This window comes from Dreissena polymorpha, chromosome 1, assembly GCF_020536995.1.
Source record: "Dreissena polymorpha isolate Duluth1 chromosome 1, UMN_Dpol_1.0, whole genome shotgun sequence".
Classification (NCBI taxonomy): Eukaryota; Metazoa; Mollusca; class Bivalvia; order Myida; family Dreissenidae; genus Dreissena; species Dreissena polymorpha.
In genome coordinates this window covers 102,931,870-102,944,656 of record NC_068355.1, presented here as the reverse complement: position 1 = coordinate 102,944,656, position 12,787 = coordinate 102,931,870, and the positions used below count along the sequence as shown (strand labels likewise).

General features: G+C 35.9%; 1 protein-coding gene and 1 long non-coding RNA gene across 3 annotated transcripts; one reads left to right on the top strand and one right to left on the bottom strand.

Moving 5' to 3' along the window:
* Positions 1 to 200: 200 nt before the first annotated feature.
* On the bottom strand, positions 201 to 762 carry LOC127865280 (uncharacterized). Its single transcript, XR_008042570.1, has 2 exons — positions 695 to 762; positions 201 to 524 (listed from the first exon to the last, which is right to left on the bottom strand). It is a non-coding gene; the product is annotated as an uncharacterized LOC127865280 (long non-coding RNA).
* Positions 763 to 798: 36 nt separating this feature from the next.
* LOC127865213 (fumarylacetoacetate hydrolase domain-containing protein 2-like) lies at positions 799 to 12,440 on the top strand. 2 transcript variants are annotated; one of them, XM_052405212.1, is made up of 7 exons: positions 799 to 1,036; positions 2,124 to 2,340; positions 3,617 to 3,676; positions 4,491 to 4,659; positions 8,939 to 9,047; positions 10,010 to 10,097; positions 11,121 to 11,420. In XM_052405212.1, exons 1-7 carry the CDS (start codon positions 822 to 824, stop codon positions 11,238 to 11,240), a joined length of 978 nt encoding a protein of 325 aa, XP_052261172.1. In that variant the 5' UTR covers positions 799 to 821; the 3' UTR covers positions 11,241 to 11,420. The 2 variants fall into 2 exon arrangements, with proteins under 2 accessions (XP_052261172.1, XP_052261173.1); XM_052405213.1 differs by lacking the exon at positions 11,121 to 11,420 and adding an exon at positions 11,913 to 12,440 and having other exon boundaries at positions 809 to 1,036.
* The last annotated feature ends 347 nt before the right edge of the window (positions 12,441 to 12,787 follow it).

Sequence of the window (12,787 nt, the reverse complement as noted above, 5' to 3'; positions counted from 1 at the left end):
TAAAACAAGTATTGAAGTTTAAGCCTTAATTGTATTAACATATTAATTGTTAATGGACCAGTGTTTTAAGTTGCATGTCCCTATTGTAGGTTTAAGTAATTGTGTGCAAATTGTTTAAAGTGAAATATGCCTACAAAGATGACATTATGCATATCAACATAAGCCCAAGGAATCAAAGATCTTAACAACCACTGCAAATATTTACTAGATGAGAGACATGATGTGCTTTATGCTATTTTTATCTTTGAAAAGCATAAACACACATACAATAAGTGCTTATCACATTTCACAATAAATAAAGTGTCAAAAACATAAATTGTTCAGTTCTCCTTCAGGCATAACAAAGTCCATCTTTTCTAGATTGCAAATACAATCAACTGCATGCAATATTATTCAACTTAATACAAAACAGAGCATATATTTTGATGATGTGGCGACATCAGCTGGTTTTGACCAAGGCGGAAAGTACAGCTGCGCCGATGACAGTACTCGGTAGATTGGGACAGGCCCCTGGCCTGGGACCACTAATAGACAAGAGAAAATGTTCATTATATTTGCCTTTATTACAATTTACAGAAAAATGCAAAGCCATTATTCAATCAAACATTGGGTTGTTTAAACATACTAGCCTTAACATTTAAATACACTAATGAAAAATATAATTGTTGAGCAATTAAAGACAATTTAAATGTACCTTCTTCGCCATTTTGCACAGGAAAGTGTCACATGATCAGGTGAACTTTGAGTATCACTGATTGGTCGTCCGGACTTCTGTTCTACAATTTGATTGGACTACCTTGACCTCGGCTGCAAAAAGGTCAATGTATATGTACAATTACGATAACGAAACTAGATACGACCTACCAAAATTAAGGATGCGGTTTGTACAGTTTATACGCAATGGAACGCGATGTATTGGAGTGGAACTTAAGCAAGGAGGAGATATTGTTAACCTTACCGCATCAGATACAGCTTTCCCTGGTGATCTGAGGAGTTACATAGAAAAAGAAAATGCCTTAAAGTCCAACTTAAATAGGTAAGATTAGTTCGTGCATGTGTATGAATAGTTCAAGAATTAGGATAGAGTACGCTGGCGCTTTGTGAATATATAGCTTATGTGTAATGTCCATCAACATCGAATTCATACATAGCAGTAGCTTAAATTAAATTCATATTTTTTGGTATTAATATGCGGTAACATTCCAAAGATCTCAATTTAAGTTATCATGAAAACAAAATAGATTAAAATATTCAGTTTTCGCTCGGCCTTGACGTTTGATGGGAATATATCTTCACATCGTCACATGTTTACTAGTATTATCTGCATTCAACGTGTCATTTGTAACTAGACCGTCATAACAACGCTTATGTGTACCCGGCCTATATAGAACAACGATCACATTGCCATCTTCAAAATGTGACATGTCTTTGTGGAAGACTCTCATTAAATCTTATACATAATTATAATAACTAGACGAGTGTAGCGTATGTATATATTAAGTGAAACTGTTTTCAATTATGTGAAAACTAATACTGTTGTATGGCTCGCTTAGATATTAATGTCACCTGCAAAGAGTATCAAATAGAAGATCCGCCTTTATATAACTTTTTTTTCAAGTTTTGACAGAATCATCTGCCCTTATCTTCGACGTATAACACGGTATTATTGAATAACTTAGGAAGACAGGGTACGCTGATTGCTGTCGTCATGCATATTCGCCGATTTTCGATTTGTTTGTTCAATGTGGACGAATAAATCGAGCCATTCCATTATGATTATATTGGTTGGTGCGTTATGTATACGCCACAGTCCGATGCAGTTACATTTATGCAAAGTATTGTTTTAACGGCATTCAGGCATTATTGAATTTCAATATTTCATATATTCGATACATTTTTAGTTTGTTTGTTTTAAATGCTTTATAACTAAACAAGAAAAGGTCGTAACATTAGCCCCAAAATATGAGTGCTCTTTTTCCATAAAATGATTTACTGCACAGTCCGTGTAGACGAAAAAAAGCAAAACAAGTGTACGAATTCCGCACAACGTTTTGACAACAGCACGTTGCTCTCACACTTGTATGGAATAGTAACATTTTTTGACAAAGTGTATTGTTTCTCAGACTCATGGGTAGCAATCCCCAAGTGGTGAAGCGACAGGAAGTGACGTTGCTGGCTCCTGTGACGTCATGCGACAAGGTGCTTTGTGTGGGCATGAACTACAAGGACCACTGCGAGGAGCAGAACGCGCCGGTTCCGGTGGAGCCGGTGATCTTCAACAAGTTCCCCAGCTGTATTATCGGTCCCAACGAGACCATGGATTACCCTGCTGAAACTCAGGTAAATCTCTTTGAACGCGCACGTGTAATTATCTTTTCAAGATTTATGAGTTTTTTCCGCACCAAAGCTGCATTATGTGTGTCCCAGTTCTCCCACCTGATTAACGTACTAGGCTTAGCCGATCAATCAACTATTGCACGTGTATGGGCTCCTGGTTGAATTATTTTGGAAATGATGTGGGTAAAACAACCCCCGTTCGGAGAAATCCTTGTTTTGCGTGTTAAACGAAAGCTAAAACTTAACACATGACTGATACATTACTTAACAACCTAGTAAATGAATAAAATGTCTCTAACATATGAATGTACTTTACAAGCATAGTGGTAAGATAAAATTACATACGAATTCATACGATGTATTATTTACCGAATGTTTAGAATATATTAAGAAGGCTAAGACTGAATGCGGAGATTACGCAGAATGCAAATGAATACTCGTCGAGAAGAAAGTACACAATGTACGGGCATTCAGCTTAGTGACCTGGGACAACAATAACCGCTAAACAATTACGTCTCTACTAACAAATACCACAGCTCCCCAGAAAAAGGCATAGTCGTCTTGGACTAAGCTATAGCCAACTTTCGCGCACAGATTCCACTGATTCCGAGCAATGTTTTATCCAACTTCTACTGTCATTACATGTTTTTGTAATGTTAGATGACTTAAAGTCTTTTCTATTTAGGATATTGCACTGAAAAAAGGCTTACAATTAATTAGAGAATCAAACGTAATAACTTCAAACAAGACACATTTATACACTATATCCTTCCATAGTTGTAAGGATTGTACTTGTTCATGCAGTGCCTACTGTTAACACGCATGAGAGGTACACAGTTGGAAGAGTTTGGGCTATGAAGCGTTTGCACAGGCCAACTGCGCCGTCTCGTTATGAAGATGCTATTGACCCGTGTTCCCCTGTAAAACACCACCCATAAACAAAAACATGAACAAACGTCCACTTCGGGTTTAACGATAAAAAGACAAGAAAGGGCAATTAAAACGACGGGTCTTATGGCTATGCTAAATTATTACAAATAATTGTTGAAGAACTATAAGAAAGTTTAAATCAAATGTGAAGCTTGTTTATCTGTTTATGAATCATATTAACATGCAATACTGTAAAGATAAAACATTAAATGCACTCTACGAATACGCGCACATTAGAAAGTAATTTCCGGCCGACAAAAACGCTAAGCCCACGGAAACATACGGATAACGAAACACCTTCACATGTCGGCCTTCAAATTTAATTTTAACATGTTTTGTTTTACTTCAGTGCTTGGACTGGGAGGTGGAACTCACCATCGTCATTGGAAAGGAAGGAAGAAATATCAAGGTACCTTGGCCGTAGCGTGGGCCAAAACCAATACTTTGATATAGATCGCCATGAATTCATGAATTTAAGAGAACATGCAGGGTTAGATGAAGAGAACTGAAAGAAAAAAATCATGATCAGATTAATGTTCTTTAAAAAGTGTTTCTATATCATACGAGAATTATACTGCGCGATTTCACCTCAGTCGTGAGGTAATTTAACGGTAATCAGTAGATATCAATACCTCAATGCCGTTTGCTGTTGTCTCCTATGCCCGTTATCGCAATGAGGAACTTACAAGGTTTTAGCGAGAGTTTGTTCTCGGACATAAAGAACACTCGACCTGTATGTTTTCAGGGCCGCATGGCCGCCCAGCACGGAAGGTAGAGCGCAGTGGGGTCAATGCGTGGTTCTTGAATGTGATTTCAAGCCCGATTAATTAATCAAATAATCTCATGTGCCATTTATCATCACTCTTCTTAACTGTCCCATGTATGCCTAGCGTCTTGAAAAAGGCCTTGGCAAACAGCGTAGAACCAGATGGGACGCCATGGTCTGCGCTGTTTGCTTAAAGGAATTTCTGTAAGAAATATTCTAAATAAGTATAGAAATGAATATACTTGACATCCCTCATTTTGGAAATAAATTGATCCAATTTAGAAGGATGGGAGAGTCCACCAGGCTTAAATGGGTTAAATTAGATACAATTAGGACAGTTGTCATTTTATTGCATACATCTGCGCACCCAATTGTGATTAACGGTTGTATCCTTATTTTTTTTTCAATGATAATTGTGTGGAAAAAAGTTAATGCAAGCATAAATGTTGTCATTCAGGTGTCTGACGCGATGGATCACGTGTTCGGTTACACGGTGGCCAATGATTTGAGCGCACGTGACTGGCAGCTCACCGCCGGGAAGAACGGAGGTCAGTGGCTACTCGGAAAAGCCATGTTTCAATTCTGTCCCTTGGGGCCCGCGGTTGTGACTCCGGACGAGCTGGGAGGTAAGTGTTTTCCTCACGTAGTTTTCCAACCAGCCACCCCTTGTAGCGGTATATCTGGGACCATATTCAGCATTCTTTTATGAACGATAATACATTTATTTATCATTGCACATATAAGGGTATAGAACGGTTCTAAGTAAAGATGCCTAGGAATTGGGCCACAACGCTTGATGTTGTTACGAGGCTTTAGAATGAAAAAGTTGTTTATAGACTGATCAAGAAAGGGTTATGCGAGCAATATCTTGATTCTGCCTTTTTTATTTACAGTATTGTCTAATAGTGAAGCATCTGAACCCATAGAGTTAGTTATTAAACGAGCTCCAAAGTGTTTAAAACCATATTCACCATCCACATCGTACGTTTCTGTGCAGATCCTAATTTTCATTTACTAGTCGTCGCGTGGTATCTGAATATTTGGTTTGCATATACAAATGTAGCTATAAACAGTGCATCTGTTAAGTACATACGTTTGCGTGGGTGTACTTTACACATACATTTAATTCAACTGCATGCTCTCTTTTTTGTTGCATGGTGTTGCATATCGTTACCGATATTACGTTCCGTCCACTATTATCCGATCGGGTAGCAAACTATGAATTGTCTGTAAAATGCTGTGTCATGTGTATTTATATAGTCTGTGCATAGATACATCACCGACTTATATTTGACATTATATTATATTTTATATTATTTGCTCAATTTTCACGCAATTCGCTCTGTTTATGATAACGTAAAAATGTACCAACAACGACTCTCGGAACAAGTTATATATTATTATATTTATATTATAATGTGGGTCGCTGGTGTACAAGAGTGCTGCCAGTAACTAACCATGCAAAGGATTTCACAGACAAGTCACCTCTGCATAAATCATCATAAATATTTAGTATTGTTTACTTAATGCTCAGTTTGTGAATGGACGTCTTTCTGATATTCAATTAATATAACTATTAACCCATCTAAGCCTAGTGGACTGTCCCATCCTTCTAAATTGGATCAATTTATTCCCAAAATTAGGGATGTCTAGTATATTTATTTCTTTATGTAGAATATTTCCTACAGAAATTACTTTAAGCAAACAGCGCAGACCCTGATGAGACACCCATTATGCGGCGTCTCATCTGGGTCTACGCTGTTTGCCAAGGCCTTTTTTTCTAGACGCTAGGCATAAATGGGTTAAATAATTGTTGAAATGATCTTGTGTCAACGTTTCTTAAAAGCAATGACAGTCTCTTAAAGTGAATGGCGTACACAGCCTTATTCGAATCCATCACGAGGTCATGCCATAAAGGAGTTGAATTTGAATGACTTTTGATCAATTAATCATATGTTTCGGTGAAATCTTACAGATCTCTCACTAATACACTAACAACACTACCATCGTACACCAGGGACGTGATTCACAGAGAGCAAACCAAACACTGTGAGCTGGGCGATTATTAATCCGTTAATGAATGGCTTGTTTCCCCACGTAAAAAAGCGGTAAAATCTTAATGTACTGATCAGAGATAAACGAACGTTTAAATCAGATTTGTAGACTCTTGCCATGGGCAACAGTGCTTCCAGTACATCAAAGTCTTAATTGTTGATTTTGTTTATAGCAGGTTGATGATATTGTAATTGCATTAATACCTGCCTTTAGTTTATTTTTGTGTTATCCGTTTTTTGTGTGGAGCATAATTTTAAAAGTATTAAAATTATTCACATATAATGATAGATGACTTTAAGAGAAATATAGAATTCCATCATCATAACTGTATTATCAGTATTTGCAGAGTTATTGCTCATGGTTTACTAGTATTTCATGTACCAATAATAAATTCATAATATTGAATGAATTAATATAAAACTTGTCAATTGATGCAGAATACATCAACATTTTTGGATTTTCTTATGCAAAGCATAAATCTAAAATTATTGAATGGATTCAAATGCAAATCCATAAAGCACTTAGATTACGTGCAGTAAAAGTACTCATTCTTCAATATTTACAGAGTTATTACCTGGTGTTCGTGTTATTGTGCACTCAATCATTCCATAAACAATGAAGTTGATCAGATTAAACTTACTAGATCTTGAGTGAACATTACTGAATGCAGTGTGTTCGGGGTTATTGCGCTTGGTATTTTTTGTGAAGAGCCCATTTCTATATATTGTAATTATATTGTTCAGATCATAACTAAAAAATCAAATTCAAATGAAGCATTAAACTCATAGAAGACTTTTAGGCTTCTTGGGTTGAAAGTGCGTGTGCGTTACAAATTAACATGAAAGACAGAGACTGATCTATAACTACTATCAAATTGTGGACCACATCCAGACATGGTCTGATAAGCTGTGGTCTTATTAATGCTGGCATTTCTGTTTATTTATGTAAATGTTTGATTTACCGTGATATTGCCTTCCAAATACAATACTATAATACACTATTACATGTCGCCGTAGGTTATAAGCGGACCTCCGTGAGTTATATACAGAAAACACAGTTGAATTGTAAAAAACGGTTTAACAGTTCGTTTTGCGTGACGTATATTTAAAAAGTTTTAAGCATGTTATTCTGTCAACTGATGATACAAAATGTAGTCTGACGTGCATTTGTTACGTCTAGTGCCTGTACTAGTTGAGTACATGTGTATAAAATCCAACGTTAACACTTCTTTATGCTTCTTTTCATGATGCTAATTTAGAGTATTTATGTTTTTTTAATGTATCAAAATGTAAGTTTGTTAAAGGGACAACCAGTGAAGTCTGCATGGTTGTTTTCCATCATCGTTTGGCCAACATATATATTTGACATGTTGCGTTTGCTGGATCTTGTTTCTCGTACTCCTATATATAGATATTTATGAAATATGAAATATGTTGTTAGCATGAACATTCTTATTCTCTACGATTACGTACTCTACTGTATTTATTTAATCAAGGATTGTCTTTTCCACTGCATGAACAAATTTAGAACAGCATTGTACGACTTGATGTTGTAAAATTGTTTGTCGAGTTCTTTTGTGGAAATAGTTGACGCAATGATCGAGTTTGTGTCTGCTTGCGTGTGAAAAAGCGAACGTTACTCCGTGCCAAACACAGTTCAAAATAATTTACCACAAATGTTCATCATAATGGACGCCGTGTCCCATATCGTTAATACGGCCCATGTCCATGGCTCGAAAGTATAGGTTGCACCCAGATATCGAATTATAAGTAGAAAAGTTTCGTTTATCATTTGCCATTTAACGTTAAAATAACTATCCAAATCTGTTAACCATTTGGAGAAGGCTTGTTTCGCGTAAGCTTAAAGGTCATTGTCACACGTAGACAACGAAGGCCACATTTGAGCATTCAACATCGTGTCCAGGCTGCACTGGCATCATTCATTACGCAATTTTAAAAATGTCAACTATGTGGAGATGACGTATTGCATATAACACCTTTCTTCCTGCTTAAGATGTCTAATTCACATTAAGACGTTTAATATCCAGTTTGGACTATAACTTCCTCATTCATCTTGTAAAATACTTAACATCCAAACTTCACCAAGAAGTCACTGCACCCTTTCCAAGCGGTCAATGTCACTAATATGGGTCGCTTTTTTAACATAACCATTGTGCAGCTCGATACATAATTAAAAAAATTCTTGAAGATTTTCTCGACAAGAAGCTTGCTAAATTTACTATTGGTTGAATGACATGTGCTTCGCAGTTTTGCTACCATCTAACAAAATCCATAATTCGGTTTTATTTTAAATTCGCATTTTTAAATGCACGCAAATCTTTTTTGTGTATTTATGTAAGTGAAAGTTTTATTTACGAAATGTTAGTTGTGTTTAGTCCCCACAATGTATTCGTATTCTGTCAAAATCGCAGCGCTGAGGTCGTTAGGTAAACGGACGTGGCGTACAATTTTCATATCCCTAATAGAAATTGTGCAGGCCACCTTTTTTTTTTCATACCTCTTATTTCAGACCCATACTATAATTATTTCAGCAACAGACTTTCCTGAATACATACCACTTAATTAATAATCTACTGCCGGTATTTGGAAAGATCCTAAAATGAGTCGCAACTGAAGTTCAAATTGAATGAAATCCAGTTTTCTGTTTAAAAATGTGCGGAATAAGATAAATTAAGCAATACTAACGTGTTTAAGACATGTAATATTAAAAAAGGTAAACACGAACTTATCTGAGACTTCATGAGTATTTATGACTTTCAAGAACGTCCTGGAGTTTTCTCCACGGTGCTGTGTGACTGCAGGCCCTGGACCCATATTTTCATTCTTGCAGACCCGCACAATCTGGGACTGCGGTGTCGAGTGAATGGCGTCACCAAACAAGACAGCAACACAAACCAGCTGGTCCACAAGACGCGAGAAATCATCGCCTTCATCTCCAGGTGAATAATCAAGTTTATTTTTGCCTCAATAACAGAACTACGCGTTCATTAAAGGGACTGTCTAACAGTCAAAAGCGTCGTTCGACGCGAATCGATATTTTGGCTAACTACGAGAATTGCTTATATAGCTAAAAAAATAACTCCGCACTTGACGTGAGCGTGGATGGTCGAGTGGTAAAGTCAGGAGAATTTTTTTTCGAAACTCCATGACTCTAGGGGTCAGTGATTCGATCCCTGTGGAGGTTAACGTTTTTTCTTCTTTTTTAAAATTGTATTCTTATTTTTTACTGGAGATTTTTATTTCAAATGTTTAAATTTATCAATATAAAGCATTTAAAGCAGTTAATGACAAGCTTTTATACATGCCAAAATCTGTTGGACAGTCCCTTTAAGTATACACACAAACTATGTTATATTAATCTGCACGTATCAACGATCAACAATTGTCGGATTGTGTTTACATGCGGTATGAATCAACTTGCGGGATAAGTTTGATTTTACTTGAGATTTCGACTACCTCTCTTTTGGCATATTTTTTGGTCAAAATTATAATCATGTACGATTTTTTCTTGAAGGAAAGATTTGTAGAATTGTTCTAATAATATCTTTTTTAACCATAAATGTTAGGTTTAAACACGGACTCTAGATGAGACAATATACGCTCCGTGGTTTAAACTTGTGCTCACATGCACTATAAAACCGTTTCTGAAGCCTCTTTCTTATAACACAGTTTTATGCCATAACTTTTTGATAATTGAAGGAATACTTTTAGTTTTTGACTTTCTTTGCTGTTGAAGTACCCGATACATGCGCGGTTGTTGTTTAACAAGTTTTATTTTATTAGAACTTGCATGGGCTGTACATTTCAGTCAGAACGTAACGCCAATGACGATGATGTTTTATAAGAAAATACTTTAATTTATGCTTGTCAGTTCCTAGTAAGCGATGTTGTTTATTTATAGGTTCATGTGTCTAAAACCAGGAGATCTGATACTCACCGGAACCCCTCCTGGTGTCGGCTGTTTCCGGAAACCACCGGAGTACATGAAGGTAGCCCAATGCGAAATTGCAATATCGAAGTATTTGCGATAATTTTAATCGATTCCCTATGGATATATCATAGATGACTGATGATCGGACGGAAACTTTTAGAACGGCCAGGTCACGTCTTTTACCGTTAGCCTCATGGTAATAGGTTGCGATAGGTTACTGTTATCGCGGGTGTGTAGTCATATTCCAAACTGCCAATATATTTTATTTGTATAAAACATCAATTTTTCCTGTTGATGCATGATTTTGTTTTGTTGGCTTACTTTAAATAAAAAGTCATGAACAGTTAACACAAGTTTTGCAATAAAAATTACCTCTGTATATCGATGCTGCTATCGATGGTACAATCACATATATCTCGTGTCATTGCAATTGAGTTGTTCTATTACTTTTGTCATTCTTATTATACATGTATTGGTGCTGAACATAATTATGTGTATACAATACAAGTTAAAATCCATTGTTAATGAAGCAAATACTAGAATACTTGCAATCAACTAGAGTTACACAGGTCATTTAGATAACACATCTGTACGATCTGATGGTCCACTGAACCTTCACAGTCTGTTTAGCTATATCAGCGGAGGGGATTATGTTTTCATGCTATTCAGTTTCTTTCCACCGAACTTTTATAATGATGCTCTAACATAACGAAGGGCCAGTTTAAATCTATATAATAATTTAAACGTAAAACACGTGCTATACAAACTTTACGTACTTTACCGCAGTTCTAAACGACTTATCTTTTGAACCTATCGTTTTGCCAGATTATTTATTATCCCTCGCCAAAAAGCGTAGGGATGTGGAATTGTGAAGTGTCAGTGAGTGTGTACATGCGTGCGGGCCTGCGCCCGACCACCCGTCACACTATAGATTCTGTGCGAAACTCCCCCCTACATTTTGCATGCGAGCTTCGTCAAACTTTTACAGAGTCATTATCTCCAATTGATACAACGCATATTGTCATGGGCTTCGTGTTGTGTTATTTGTGAATGATTTTTTGCCATTTTTATTTAAAATTAGATAAAGAAGCTGGTGTGTGCAATTCCTACTACATTTTGTAAGCGATGTTTTTCAATCTTGTACAGACTCATTATCTCAAAGTATTACAGCTCATATTGTGATGGTTTCGTGGTTATATAATGTTTAAGATTACATATAAAAGCTTCTGTACGCAACTCCTCAACACTGACAGCTTCTCGTATATATACATGTACTATTCATATTAAAAAAACGACTCGTACAGTTTTTAGTTTAATGAAGTTTTACTATCTACAAAATGGTATGTTTCATTACTTTGTTAATCTCAATTGTGTGGTTGCAAATGATTGACACTGCATAGCTTTGTCTATTTTAGTCACTTTTCATGCTTGTGAACTAAAAAAATAGGGTGTTAATAATTTAATACAATTCAAACAATTTAAATGTTCTGAGAATAATGCTTTTGCGCTAACATTTTTCCGTAATTTATGACTTTTCGTAAGGGACTACTGTCGACAAATCTGCTGAGTTCACAATATTATTTTCAATATTTGATAAACATGGAGATTTTTCTTGGAGTCTGGCATACTTGTTTAATAACAATATTATATGCGAACTTCATTTATTGTCGTCAAAATAATATCAGTGTCCTCACTTTTCAATATCTTCTAAATTTTACTTTTTTATGCAATCGTCGCATGATCCAACTTCATCTAATTTTTCTATGCCTTCATTTCAAAAGTGCACATTTTTACTCACGCCTCCTATAATAATACCACGGACCCTAAATTTTAAATCTTCATTGCACATTTTTGCATTTCAAAACGTCTTCAGCGCGGTGACGTGGTAGAAGTCGAGGTAGATGGTATCGGCACAGTGACCACCACGATAGCTTGACCTCACTACGATAGCTTGAAACACCATGTAAGCTCGCCCACCACGATAAAGTGACCACCTTATAGACTGCGATGGACTGTGTCTAGCTTTGCATGGTTGGGTTTTCCTGACACACAATTAAACCGCCAGCTATGTTTAAGTTAAAATGGCAATACTTATTTTACTAATTCAAGAGTCAGTGTGTTTTTTATTTGATGTGTTTAGCTGTACAATTGTTGAGTTGTTTCTTGTCAAGTCATTGTGCTATTGTTCATGTTTGAATGTTTATTGAAAATTTGAATCGCACTGTAACGTGAAATTATATATTTTATGCTCTTAATGAAGTAGATCAAAACGTTCATTTTATTACATATATATATATATATATATATATATATATATATATATATATATACTATGCAAAATGAATATTGTCCTAGATTGTTTTATGTTGGCACGTTAATAAAGGATATGTTGTCTAGATAATTAACTCGTTCTTTATTTAATGATAAAACATGAAACATGTAAACGACATACATTGCTATTTCACAACAGCCAGACACAGTATTGTGCAGACACAACATGGCCTACAGACGTTCTTTTTCGAGAAGTTTATTTGCATTTGAACAGCAGACTTTTTTTTCTAACATTGGAATGTAATTTGCGGAATTGTTTGGCTGTGTTTTTATTAAGAATGTTTTCAGATTAGCGATTCGTTTACAGCTGTATGTGTATTGCCAACTGTTTATGCTTCAAGCCTTTCGCAACTCTGGTCTCAAGTGATATATATTGATCAGCCAAACTAATGATTGTTTAATTGAGCCGTTTTTGAA

Excerpts from the sequence above, each read along its gene's own strand:
- LOC127865213 (XM_052405212.1), top strand. The coding sequence starts at position 822 with ATGTATATGTACAATTACGATAACGAAACTAGATACGACCTACCAAAA. Across the intron at positions 3,677-4,490 it reads AGGAAGGAAGAAATATCAAG|GTGTCTGACGCGATGGATCA; the intron begins GTACCTTGGCCG and ends GTTGTCATTCAG. Across the intron at positions 9,048-10,009 it reads ATCATCGCCTTCATCTCCAG|GTTCATGTGTCTAAAACCAG; the intron begins GTGAATAATCAA and ends GTTTATTTATAG.